General features: G+C 38.4%; 1 protein-coding gene across 1 annotated transcript in view; it reads right to left on the bottom strand.

The window, feature by feature from the left end:
• hspa12a (heat shock protein 12A) overlaps positions 1-13,237 on the bottom strand; it is a gene marked incomplete at its 5' end in the record, with an annotated part of 24,948 nt that extends 11,711 nt beyond the window's left edge. The window contains 7 exons of the mRNA XM_015058292.1: positions 1,957-2,043; positions 7,179-7,187; positions 7,401-7,572; positions 9,880-9,996; positions 11,418-11,522; positions 12,327-12,513; positions 13,101-13,237. Of these exons, the coding sequence (XP_014913778.1) occupies positions 1,957-2,043; positions 7,179-7,187; positions 7,401-7,572; positions 9,880-9,996; positions 11,418-11,522; positions 12,327-12,513; positions 13,101-13,237 (814 nt within the window). The remainder of the gene's footprint in view (positions 1-1,956; positions 2,044-7,178; positions 7,188-7,400; positions 7,573-9,879; positions 9,997-11,417; positions 11,523-12,326; positions 12,514-13,100) is intronic.
• Between the last annotated feature and the right edge of the window lie 342 nt (positions 13,238-13,579).

The following is a 13,579-nucleotide window of genomic DNA, read 5'->3' as shown; positions in this document are numbered from 1 at the left end:
ATTTTTATTTATTTTTTGCTTAGATCTTGCTATTTTAGTTAATTTCATTTGTTCATTTATTCTCATTGATTGTGCTTTGGATCCATTTCCTTAGATTAGTGTTTCTGTTGACTTTTAGTTGCAGTTTTTTTTTGTTTGTTTTAGTTGTCTCTACTTTATCCCCTCTCCCTCAGCCTGTTTTCTGCTCCCCTGCCCAGCTGCATGTCATTTCACTGTTGCCCTCTGCCTCCACGTTCACTCGGCTGCTTTCCATTCTCATCTGATTAGCCCCTCTGGTTTCCTGTCATTTCCACACATTTCTCTGTGTTTTTCATTCTGCCTTACTCCTCACTGCCACCTCACTGTAACTCAGGCGTCTCTGATCAGGTTTCTGGGCGTTTTCCGTGTTCATGTTTTTGAGCTTTGTTTGGGCAGTTCCACTCCAAGTTGTTTGGCCACCTTTCAGTGTAAGAGTTTCTTTTTCATTTATTCAAAATGCCTTGTTCTCCAGCTGAAGTCTCTGTGCTTTAGTCCCCCAACACCGGTCCGGAAGATACACTGCCCTGTATGTTTTAGATGTCTCTGCTTTAACACACCTGACTCAGATGATTGCAGCAAAAGTCTGTAAATCGGCCATCAGTTGAAATCAGGTGTATTGATGCAAGTAAACTTCTAAAACACCAGGGTTTCCCCCAGTGTATTATAAGCCTGGCGGGCCACCAGGCTTTACTTGTGCCCCCACCATTGCTGATTTTTTCAAAAATGTTTGTATTTTTAAAGACTTTATATTTGTTGTGCAACTATAATAATCTTACATTTTCCATCCATCCATCCATCCATCCATCCATCCATCCATCCATCCATCCATCCATCCATCCATCCATCCATCCATCCATCCATCCATCCATCCTTTGTACACCCTTGTCCCTAGTGGGGTTGGGAGGGGTGCTGGTGCCTATCTCCAGCTAACGTCGAGAGGCGGGGTTCACCATGGACAGGTCACCAGTCTGTCGCAGATCTTCCAATCTTTCAATAACACACAATTATCAAGTGATATTTTCAAATATCCTGTCAACTTTAAACATTTTTTAACTCAAAAACACGATGGGCCACTGGATGAATGACTGCCCTAGCGCCCAACCACCGGGCTTAGCAAGTTTTGTGGGGGAAACCTTGACCATGTAGGGCAGAGTGCCTTGAGGACCAGAGTGGAAAAAGACGGCTCCACATCATCAACGTTGACACTACTCTTGTGATACAGCTTCCAGCTAAGATTACAATATAAACTTTCACTTTTTGATAAAAGCTTATACATTTGATACAAAAAGTGAGTACAATTGTGCTCGGGTTGTTCATATGAAATGAAAAACTTTAGGTAAATTATGTTTGGTGGAGGCAGTGTGTTGACAAACATACCGGCTAACTTGTGAAAACTCACTTGTTGAAGAATGTAATGTCACCCCACAGCACTGTGACCAAGCTGGTGACCAACATGAGGAGACTATGTACAGTTCTCACAAACACCACCGAGCTCAGTTTTTGCTAAATGAATAAATTTGTTCAATTGACAATATGTCATTTTTATTCAAATTTCACTCACACAATCCAATAAACAAACTGAACTTAAACCTGGATGAAGACTGGATAAATCTGTTTTTAAGTAGCGTGTCTACACTTTGATCAAAGAAAGAAGAAAAGAATAAGATCTCTCAAGGGGTCATGCTGTAAATCAGTCTTCAATAGTGTAATCTCATCTGAGTCATACCCCATGCTGCTCACCTAAGACATAGAAAATATGCCAGAAAGAGGGTAAAAATATGGAAAAGTGTAAACAAATAACTTAAACAGATATTGAAATGAATGTTAGTGTCACAGAATAATCAACATGCCTTTCTGAATTGAATTGTGCAGCAGAAACTCAGTCAAGATCACTAACCCTGAAAGAAAAAGTTAAGAAGAAGAAGAGAAAGACACTACCTTCTTCCAGCTCCGACCAAAGCTCCCCTATGACATTTTCCACCAAAAAGGTGCGGCTCTGTCGGTTGCGCCGTGCATGCTCCTTAGCTGGTTGTTAACAGAAAGAACATTTTGGAATGAGTGTCAGGAAGGCAGAAAGCTCTGCTGTGTGAGGAAGTGATGCGTACAGCGTAAAAGGAAAGCAGCAAGCTCAGGTGAACACTTTATAGAATTTAATAGATAAAGATAAAGATATCTATGTATTACATAATAAAGGGATTATTTCATATTATTATATGATAGAAAATTGATTATCATTTAACTCAGTATAAGCAAATTTGCTTTACAATATGATGATAAGATCCCTTTCCTTTGTATTTAGATTTTATTTTAAGCGTATCAATCAGTTTCCTATATTATTCCATTCAATGTGCATACCTGCCCTGACTGATGTAAGGAAATGAGGTCAAACAATAAAAAAGGACAACAAAAAAAAAATCAATTTAGGATTTAGTAAGTTACTAAAAAACATAAGAATTTCACTAGTAAAACAACCAGAATACTTATTTTGTTCTCTAAATGAGAAACAAAAGTGCATTGTCTATCAGAAACCTGAATATTTTGGTATCAATCCGATATCAAGTAAATGCAGGGCTAGTATCGGTACCAGTTCCGATACCGATAATTTTTCTTGAAATGTCATTATTGAATATTTTGGTGATTTCACTTCAGCTGGTTGATTATGATTATGAAAAAATCCAGGGCAAATACTTTAGGCAAATAAAATGTTCAATTAACTAACAATATAACACAATGTAGGAGAAAAGGACTAGAATAATTCCCTTCTTACCTGTGAATTTAGAAGAGAAAAACAAAAGTATCGATGTCATGCACCAGTATCAATCCAGTACCAATAATCACCCTGATATTGATAACATTGGCCCAGCCCTCCTTAACATTAAGAAGATGCTGGTCATGTGCTACCAGCATCATTTGGCCTTTGCAGTAATACGTTGTGATTTTTTTTTGTTATGATATTGTGCAATGCTTTCTTGATTTCACCATTTTAAGACGTTTTTACAAATTTATAAAAAAATATCCAGAAAAACTTCTTGTAAAATGTAACCTCTGATGTCTTTTTCACATTTTTCTCACAAACATGTACAGCTGGACCAAAATTCTGTTCATATTCATAAACCTGGCTTATACAGAGCTGAAGTAATATTTTAATATAATGGACATGTTTCTTTAAACTGTAAGTAATATTCATGTTTTTGTGTAGCCCAACATATTAGGGTGATGGTAAGGAGCTCCTCCAATGTCCAAAATTTGGAACTCAAACATAGTCAAAACCATGCAAAACGCTAAGCAATTATAAAAAGGGTTTGCATGCTGTGATGTTGGTAAAGGTGTTTTCCATTCATTCATGAAAAGGGTTTAAATAATTTTAAACAAGCCCTTTCTTAATAAAATGTAAATAAGAATATCAAGTTTTTTTTTTCCAACATTAGCATTCCTTTATATAATTTTATCTTTTAAGACACACCGACCTGATACCTTGCAAGAAACAAACATTTTTGTCTAAAAATACATTTTAATCTCTAAGTCTGTCTGCGTTATGAATATACTTGGGGTTAACTGTGTGGTTTATGCAGGGGCCCCTGCAGAATGCTATCAGAGGGGACGCACAACACTGTCCCTGCATCTGACCTGCAAGAGGACAACCACATCACCAACACGCATCATGTCACACAAAACTAGCATTTTGTTACATCATCACACCAGATGTAGTAGAATGGACACGATCCCAATAGTTATACTTTCACTTCAACAGTCAACATAATATTTTTCCAAAAGCAACAGGATTATCAACATGGTTTTGGAAAAATGTGACACTGCTTCATATGATTTTAAAAAAAAATTTTTTATAGTGATTTTCTTTAGATTTCATTTTTTGATATTTTAGCCTGCTATCTTTCTTTGGTATCAGAATTATTGGATGATCTCAGAATTGTATCTGTGCGACTAAATGTTAAAACAGCATAGATTACACAAAGGAATATTTTTTTATATAGCACTGAAACACATTTGATTACAGCAATTACGATTATTAGCAACTTTCTGCATTAATATGCTCCAAATCCAAGTGAAAAATATCATTCATTCTTGGACTCATTCAGCCATTCTTGTGCTTTGGGTAAAAAAACAAGTTTGGATGTATCTGAGATTAGGAAATATGGGAAAAAAATAAAATAAAAAATCCAGTGTGTGAGACGATGTCCAACAATGTAAGTTCATCCAGCAGTGTGCTTTCAAAGCAATGTTCATCCCCCCCTTAGTGAAAAAGGATTTCATGTATATAACTATAAATACTGTAGTTTTCACCTGGTAAAAAAAACAAACAGCATATTAACGTTTCTTGCAAATTGCAAAAACATAATAATAATAAAAAAAAACTGATTGATATGGAATAAAAATGCTCAACTTAAACACGTTAGAATCAAACATACTTTACATTCACAAAAACAGTTAAGCAGTAAGTGTTGAAATGACTTATTATGCATGCAGACGGATATGCAAAAGAAAGCAATGGAGCAGGAACATCTATTCCAGAGGACATCTCATAGTGATATCAGGCAGTTGACAAAGCATCCGACACTCAAAACAGCAAGTATGCATCACCAAATGAAATATGAAGACACTATGCAATGTGACCAGAACCTGACAAAATTTGATGGATTCACATTTTGGTTTTGGCACGATGCTATGTGGTCAGAACATGCAGTACACAGCATCCAGGGCACATTTTTTTTACAACACAGTGTAAAAAACATATTGAATGTGGATGCAGTTCCATACTCAACATTTGAAATAAAGTAATTATTGAATATTTAATCCTTTGTTTGAATCATCAAATTGGACTTAAAATGTCAATTCAGTTCCTGTGACTAAACCAACCTGCAGTAGATGATTTTACGGAAGGAATAGGCATTATTTGTCACCAAAAAACAAATGTCTCTCGTTTACACACATGCATTTAGTTGCACTAATTCACAGTGAACTTACCACAAGTTTGTGGTCACATAAAATATTTACCAGAGTAATAAATTAATGACTTTTATCACTGTGTATTTTTGGTGTAGGAGTGTGGAGTATTTTTATAATTAAAAATAAAAACACAAATCTATATTTTTTTGTCTTTCCTTGTCCTTACACATGCATTTTCATCAGGAAATTTGTGTTGTTCTTCCTTTTCCTTATACAAACGTTCTTTTGTCATTGCCTTGTCTCCTTTTTTTTATTTTCCTTGCGCAAGCTTTGTCATTAAGGAATGTTTAAATGCAAATGAGGGGCGGTTGTCATCAGGCTTCAGCTTATGTGTACATGTGTTGTCTGCAAAACATGTACAGATCTCTTGATGAAAATGCATTTATAAGGAAAAAGCTAAACAAAAAAATATAGATTTCTGTCAGTTTTGGTTCTCCGTATAAGAGTGGTGCAGGGAACGTTAGTGAGAAGTGGATAGTGCCAATGTGAAAGGAAGAGGAAGGTATTTGCAGTTGCTGCTTCACTTCATTTTATGTTTCAGAAGAGAACTGAAATCACTTCATGAAATATTGATATTGCATGAACATCATTTATTGAAACACTTCATACCACAGACTCATTTCTCTGACTTGTATACTTGCTCTTAGCGCTTCTGTCAATAAAAGCTGAAATGGGCCGAACCTGATCACTACCGTCCTGGTGAACGACGCGCACTACGCCCCAGCCAGCCAGCCGGGCACTAAATGAGAGCTGAAGAACCAAAAACAGCTCTGCTGTCTGGCTGTTTATTAGTGAAAATTAAAATGAAAAATTCCAGAAGACTTTATGGGAGTAAATGATAAACAATCACACTAGTATGAATCTGAGCTGACAGTCAGAATCGAGAGAAAACTCTTCAGAATTGGATTCTGATGATCAGAACCGTCATGGCTGATGGAACGACACACATAGCAACCGAGCCGGGAACATGGGATGATGAGAACAGATTACTACTTCAAATGCTCTTTATTCTGGATTATTAATTTTATTTTATTTTTGGCTGGTTTGAACAATCAATTGCAACACACAGTGAACCATGATATGATCATTTCCATCCAGCCGCTGTTGAAATGCTTACTGCTCATAATCCTTGGTGGAACCGTACTCATCACACATGTGGGGCAGCCATGAAATATGCAGAAAACACCAAAAGCATATTTTATGATTTTCTTTCACTTTTCAGTTCTCCTTTTAATGCTAAGATAAGAAAAAATTCTTTTTTTGAAACTGGCTAAATCACTACATCATGGTAGGAATAAAGTATTCTGACATTACCCTTTCACAATATTTTGGGGGTACGTTTTTGAGGAACATTTAGTTTTAAGCACAATCTTCAAATTAAATAACATGGATGAGCCTTTGATGTCTGATAACACAAACTTACTATGCACCAAATCACCCTGACTTGATTTGAAAGACAAGAGCTTGCATGCCTCAACAGTGTGACAACACGGTCCACCACACTGAGTAAAGGGAACCTCAAAGACGTGTGCTCAGCCCTTTGCTCCTCACTCTGCTGACACACAAACGCACCATCAAATTCAGCACAAAACCAGTTCAATAACTTGGTAATGGCAGAGTAGTTGTTTCCCTGCAACCTCTCCATGCCACACGCACACATACAGCGGCACTGCAATTTTTGGAGTTTACACTTCCTCCCAGATCTCTTCTTGACTCTTAACGCCACACGGTACAAGTGCTACATTCAGAGTGACAAACAGAAGAGCTTTGAAATATGAGTTGAGATTGGTAAATTTCTTTCTTTTATAATGTTTTTCTGTTTCTTTAAGACTTCTGTGCTGGAGACCTTTATTGACTAATCAGACAGGAAAAAGTCAGCGAGCGAAGGAAGAAAGACATGCAGCCTGGGTAGGGAATCAAACCCAACTTTAAGGACTACAGCGGCTCAGTGGGCGATGAGGTTGCCTAGTTCATATCAACATTTCCTTCAATAATTAGAAATACAAAGAGCTCATTGAGATTGTAGTATTTCAGTTTTATAGTTCAAATGTGATCGTTCAATTTGTGTTGATGCTTTTATTGTGAAGCACAATTTCTTGCAACTAAGTTCTAAGAAAAGAAGCAACAGCAAGCTCAACTGTGATGAATTCAACTTAATAAATATGTTGTGAGTTCATGCAGTTTGTGTTGTTTACCTGGAGACACTACAGAGGCAAACGGTGTGAAACAGGGAGAAAACAGCAAGTTACAAAGTCAGTTCTTATGTTGCTGAAGTAAGTCAGAGTTTTCTGTGTTGCATGTCAAAAAGAACAGGAGCCCAGAAATAAGCAGCATGGTGCTAGTCGTGGTATGCACAGTGTAAAACCCATTAGTTGAAAAGATTTCAAGCACTTTTTGTGAATGTTGACCAAACGTACCTTGGGTCATTCCACTCCCCACATTATCATTGGGGCTGAAGCCGTTCTGGGTGGTCTGTGTGCCCAGGTCCACCATCTGATGGAGGCGCAGCTTACGACAATAGATGGAGGCCGCCTCGGGCTCTAGAGCAATGATCAGCTGTTCTGGGTTTTCACGTGACACCAGAGCAGACTGCAGAGAGGCAGAGGAAACAAAATATGATTTATAATGATCAGAAAAAAACCTTCTGTTTTCTACAGCATCCTACAGAGTGTATTTATCAGCTTTTAAAGGTTAAAAACAAAAAAACAAAAAATTAGAACAAATGTGAATGTGTGAATGTGTAATCACGATAAAATACAATATAATATGTCACCTCCACTTTTAGCACAGCCAGGAATGGGAGCGATTACAGCGTTCCCTGAATGGAAAGTATTACAGGGTTGGTTAAATTCAGCATTGGTGTTATTTATGCCACAAAGGTCCCATTTCAGATTTATCTTATGCTTAAAAATATATATTTTGTGCCAGTGGATCTGATTCATATTTAAAATTTCACTGATTATTTTTGTTGTTTGGATGTTTTTTTTTGTTTGATTTTTCATCTTTTCACTTGGTCTTACAAGATTTGATGAAGTTCATTCCAATATTTACTTAATTAAACTTAATACTATAACTACTACTACCAATAATAATAATAATAATAATAATAATAATAATAATAATAATAATACATCAAACTTATATACAGTTTTCAAGTCCACTCAAAGAGGCGATACAAAGAAAGGAAAAACTCTGACAACATAAACAGTTAACTTAGCTTTCCCTCTTTTAAATCTGGCCTGGATGACCCTGAAACATGACTGCATGTTTTCCTTCTGCTGGGCTGCCTCTCTGGCTGGAACTTTATCAGGACTCAAGGTTTCCCCCAGAAATCTTGCTAAGCCTGGTGCTGAGGGCGCTCCGGCAGTCACTCAGCCACTGGTGTTTTTTGAGTAAAAAATGTTTAAAATTTACAGGAAATTTGAAAATACCATTTAATAATTATGCATTTTAGAAGACTGGAAGATTAATACCTAAACACCAACTATAAGTCTTAAGAAAAGGACAATCAGAAAAATAAATAAATAAATAAAACCTAACAAATTAACAGTGCTAGGCCTGGTGCAGGCACAAATAAAACCTGGTGGCCCACCAGGCTTAAAATACACTGAGGGAAACCCTGCAGATTTCAGAAAACGAATTTAGTGAGGAAATGTGGCTGACTGGGTAGAATTGTTGTCCTGAGACTATGAAGTTGTAGGTTTGATTACAGTTTTCTCCTGTCACAAGTTCATGTGTCATCTTACCTACCTGTGTTGTCCTAAGTGAATGTGACTTTTGCATTTTCAGTGGACAGAACAGAAAGAGTTCTCCGTAAATTGAGTCCTTTTAATGTGTAAATAATTTTACATTTTCTTGGTGTGCATTTTCTTCCAGATGTTTGCTTCTTCAGCCGCAGTGATCAATCTTTAGAAGAGAAAGTAACAGAGAATCTTGTATTGCCTCTATTATTTCTCCTTTTGTCTCCTGTGAAGAACCAATCAACTAAATCCTCTTGCAAGATGTTGAGTCACTGTGTATGCTGAAGCTTCACTCTAACACCTGCCCCTCTCACTGGATTTAGCAGCCTGCTCTGTTCATTGATCTGACATCCCAAATCTGGAACGGACCAGAACAAGACAGGATAGAACAGGTCATCTCCCTCATCTCTTCAGTAAAACCCATTTATAAATGTGAGGAGGTTTTTTTTTTTTTTTTTTTTTTTTTGGTTGGGCAATTTTTTTTTCAGAGAAAAAATCATAAAAGTTAATCACACACACACACACACGCACGCACGCACNCACACACACACACACATGCAACACTGCTGGTCCATCTTGATGGTGGTTGGTTGAAACTGAAACTTAATGTCAGCACTTCCTGTCTGATTGCTTAGTAGTAGAGTGCTCCATTTGGGGCATTCATGGGACATTAAAATGTTCTATTCCAGTTAATATGTCGATCCTTTCAAACAAACAGACAGACAGACAGACAGACAAATAAACAAGATAGTGGCATACCTCCTCAATGCTGTGAACTCATAGTTAGCTCCAAACATTTACCAAACAAGCACGTTTTCCCAAAAGCTAATTTTCCTTAATCTATGTCTAAATTTGACCTAAATAAAACATTGATAGTCAATTCAGATAAGTCTGGATTTCAACCACAGAACATTTTTTTCACGTTCTCTGATAAAATGTTCTGTGGTAAGAACATTTTAGTAAGGTTTTTTAGTAAGGTAACATTTTTATCTTACTGAAAAAAAAAAAAAATTCTTACTGGACATTTTCTTTAGCCACTTTGTGCACATGAAAGGGAAACTCATCTTTTCAGCCAAATTGTCTTAGAGCTAACGAATCAAATTATGTATAAAAAAGTATTGAAGCAAAAAAAAAAAAAAACAGACACTCAACCCACCTTATAGGCTGCTTCCCTCATGAACTGCTTTGCAGGCATTTTCCAGATTGCTGGTACTGTGATTACCCATCTCACGTTGCTGTTGTCAAATTCACTGCCAGTTTGATCACTGAGCTCCTACAGGAGAAACGCCAGGCGGAGGTTAGAGTTCAGTCCTAGACTTAGACAAACAACATAACAACAGTTCTGTATTTGAGAGAGTGGAGTTTTACTGCTTCTGTTTTATATTTGATGATCTGCAGGTGTAAGGCTAATAACGCCTCAGAGCTCAGAGCAGAGGCCGGCAAAATTCTCTCTTCACAAAATATTTTAATCTGTAAATATGGGGGAATTTTTCTTCCATAATTCGAGAGCACACACATTTTCGGTCTGAGAGCAGGACTACATGTCTTTCTTCTCAAAACCAATAATGCTTGTACTCAAAACTTCTCCTTGCACAAACAACACAGGCACACCCGCTAGAAGGAAACAAACGCACACCCAGTACAACACTTTCATTCTATTGGCTGAGAGGTTGCCAGGCGACTATGCATTTTTGTTCCAAAAAGCAAACAGAGAATGTTTTGTAAGCGAGCAGAGAGGTCTGTAAGCCAGCGGTTTCCAAACATTTTCTGCCCCCCCCATAGATTACAAATAGCTGTCTGGTTGAACGATATATGTGTGTGTGTGAAGGGGGAGAGGCGGGGGGGAGGATTCTTAGAGACTCCCTGTCTCTAACTTTTGGGGGGGGGGGGGCAAAATGAATGCTGGACATAGACAACAACATCGGTAGCCTACAGGCTACTTGTTAAGCTTAAGGTGCTGTATTGATATTAGCTAGCTAGTCATCCTTTAGTTAACTTTACCTGCATCCAACAGCTTCACTCAACTCAGTCGGTTAGTTTGGGGGAAAACTGTGAAAAGTTCTTTGCGTTTTGCTGGTTTGCTGCCATGATCCTAACACTCCTGCATAGCTCTGCACAGCAGCAGCAGGTCTCCTTCACTGCCGCACAGGTGTTAACCCAGCACAAGCGTCATGTTGCATTTAAAGGCGGCTCGGAAAAACAGGTTATGACACGTTAACAATGGATTAAACAGTTTTAACTGCTGATAAAAGTGACAGAGGACACAGATATGGGAAATGTAGCCCCTACTGTATCAAATTGACATAGGAATAACAGAAAGTTGACCATTCTAAGGTAAAAACCCAGCGCATACAGAGTTCATGTTTTTTTTTTTTTTTTCATCCAGATGGCTTGCCGCACCCCCCCCAACCCTCCCCTGCAATGGCACACAGTTTCCCACAGTTTGGGAACCTCTGCTGTAAGCGGAGATTTGCTCTGAGCAGAGACGAGTTCTGAGCACGAGGAGAAGCTTTTAGCTCAAGTATTAAAAGTTTTGAGAACAAACGACGTGAAATCCTGCTTTCAGACTGAAAATGTGCGCTCTCAAATTATGGCAGAAAAGTTCCCCCATAGGCAAAGTGTTGAAACAGTCACCAAAAATACTGGATATCCAAGAAAAAAAAAGTAAAATACTGCATTGATGACTCATTTTACCTTTAATGCTTGCTCTTTAAAGAATGCGAGCGCATAGGCGAAGATGTCCAGGGCTTTCACTCGCTTTCCGTTCGCTGCGTGGATCTCAGTGTCAATGGACAGATTCTGATAAACACAAAGGACAGAGAAGGGCCTCAGTCTGCAGCAGCTTCTCAGCCCGTTTTCTAACGAGGTCATGTATCTTCTTTCAATGCAATAAGAATTCATGATGTGCTCTGCCAGCGCTACTGTTTGCCAGGAATGAGAGTAGCTGATTAGTGAAATTGGCAAAGTAAGCGATGGAAACAATATAAAGAAGCATTTACAGTCAAATATGAATACTGAATAAACAGCCAGGGAAAAAAACAGGGAGTTTGTAACCGTGTCTAAATTTGTCTTTAAATGAGAGATAATGGACTGCACCATGGTGAGCTGGTTTATTTTAAATAAAGACTTACCCAACGACAATTTTACACTTATATATGAGCTTTGCAGATACCTACTTTGTACATAGTTAGACTTGTTGTAGTATACTGCAGGCAAATTTAAGTAATAGTCCAAAATGTTTCAGCACATGTGGGAAAAGGGCTAAGACATGGGCTGGAGGTATGGCTGCTTGGAAAACAGTTCAATCGTATGCTGACTGAAATGTGTTAAGCAGCTTGAACTAATCTGGTTTCCAGGTTCAAACCTATGATCCCTCCAGACAATGAGCTGGCAGCAGATCATGCAACTGCAGAACAACAGCAGAATTGCAACCCGCGGGCAATTCTGCTGCACAAGATTGCACAAAAAATATAACGCGTGAGACTAGCCCAGGTCAGCAAGTCACTGAAAAACCCAACTGCCACAGCTTGAAACACGAGCAGCTGAGCTGATCAGCATTTATTGATCAGGTGCTGCAGATATCCAGCGTGTTCTGAGCCTTACTGCAGTGGTGTGAAGCTTCATTTTGAATTTCTCCAGGTACAGCCAGTGTTTGGACTCGCTAGGATCCAGATCGTGGTAGAAATCACGGGCTGCGTATCCGAAGCTGTGGAACTTTCTGTCTGGAGTCAGCAGGATGGTGGTTGGAGTCTTCTGATTGGAAACACCAGGGTCTCCGCCCTCCCAGCGCCTGAATAGGGGGATGAGTCAGGAAATGTCACAAGCATATTTATGACACAAATTTACGGTGATGAAAGGACATAATCCAGCATGTTCCAGCATAATTATGCCTGGAACACAAAATCTACGAATTAAGACTTTATTTAGCTATTTGTATTGCAATTAAGTAAAATCTGTAAATAACTACCCAAAGCAGAAGAAACCAGAAGAATCATTACTTCAAATGCACTGAAGAGACTTCTTGCTAAAAAAAATAAAAAATAAAAAATGGTTTCTGGAAAGCAGACTGTCAACTGGTTGGTTGGGATCACTTTCTAAGCCCTCCGTCATTCTCCCCAGATAACCAAATCAAGATCATTCATCCCTTCATACCTTCATCCTTCATCCCCTCAAAGCTTCATCCTTCATTCCTTCATCCCTTCATATCCTCATCCCTCCATCCCTATCTGTTCATCCCTACATCCTTCATCCCTTCATCAATAAATCTTTAAATGCATATCTTTGTGGCGTGGTCCTTGCTAGTGAATTGTGTTTTGTCAATTCACCCCACCCCCACTCTTTACCCCACTGACTGTCTGCATTGCAGTGTTGGCCCACCTCATGGTGTGAATGCACTCTGGCTCCTTTGTGAAAGCGTAAGCATAACCACTGGATGTCGTGCCGAAGTCGATGGCGACCACCACCACAAAGGACGGTCCGGACTGCACCTGGTCCGTGTCACTTTGCTGCACAACAAAATCAGCACAACATCACACACAGCCAAGAGGACAGATCTGAAGCAAGAACACACAGGAAGTAACAAATGAACACAGAGCAGATCAATAATACATGATATAGAACCGGAGATTTGTTTATTGGGGAACTTTATGAACTCCAATCTAAAGACAAATTATGATAAGAAACTTACAGAAGTCCTTTTGGCAATTGCTAAGAAATGTATTACAACAAAATGGAAATCAGTCGCCTCCCTTCCAATCAAAATATGGCTTTGTGAAATCAATAGTTGTGTGACCCTAGAAAAATAACCTATTGGATGCAAGTTATGTTGCCATTTTTATAAAATATGGCAGCCATTT

Source organism: Poecilia latipinna, unplaced genomic scaffold, assembly GCF_001443285.1.
Source record: "Poecilia latipinna isolate Pla-1442-1.1 unplaced genomic scaffold, P_latipinna-1.0 Scaffold1530, whole genome shotgun sequence".
Lineage (NCBI taxonomy): Eukaryota > Metazoa > Chordata > Actinopteri > Cyprinodontiformes > Poeciliidae > Poecilia > Poecilia latipinna.
This window is presented reverse-complemented; position numbering and strand designations above follow the sequence as displayed.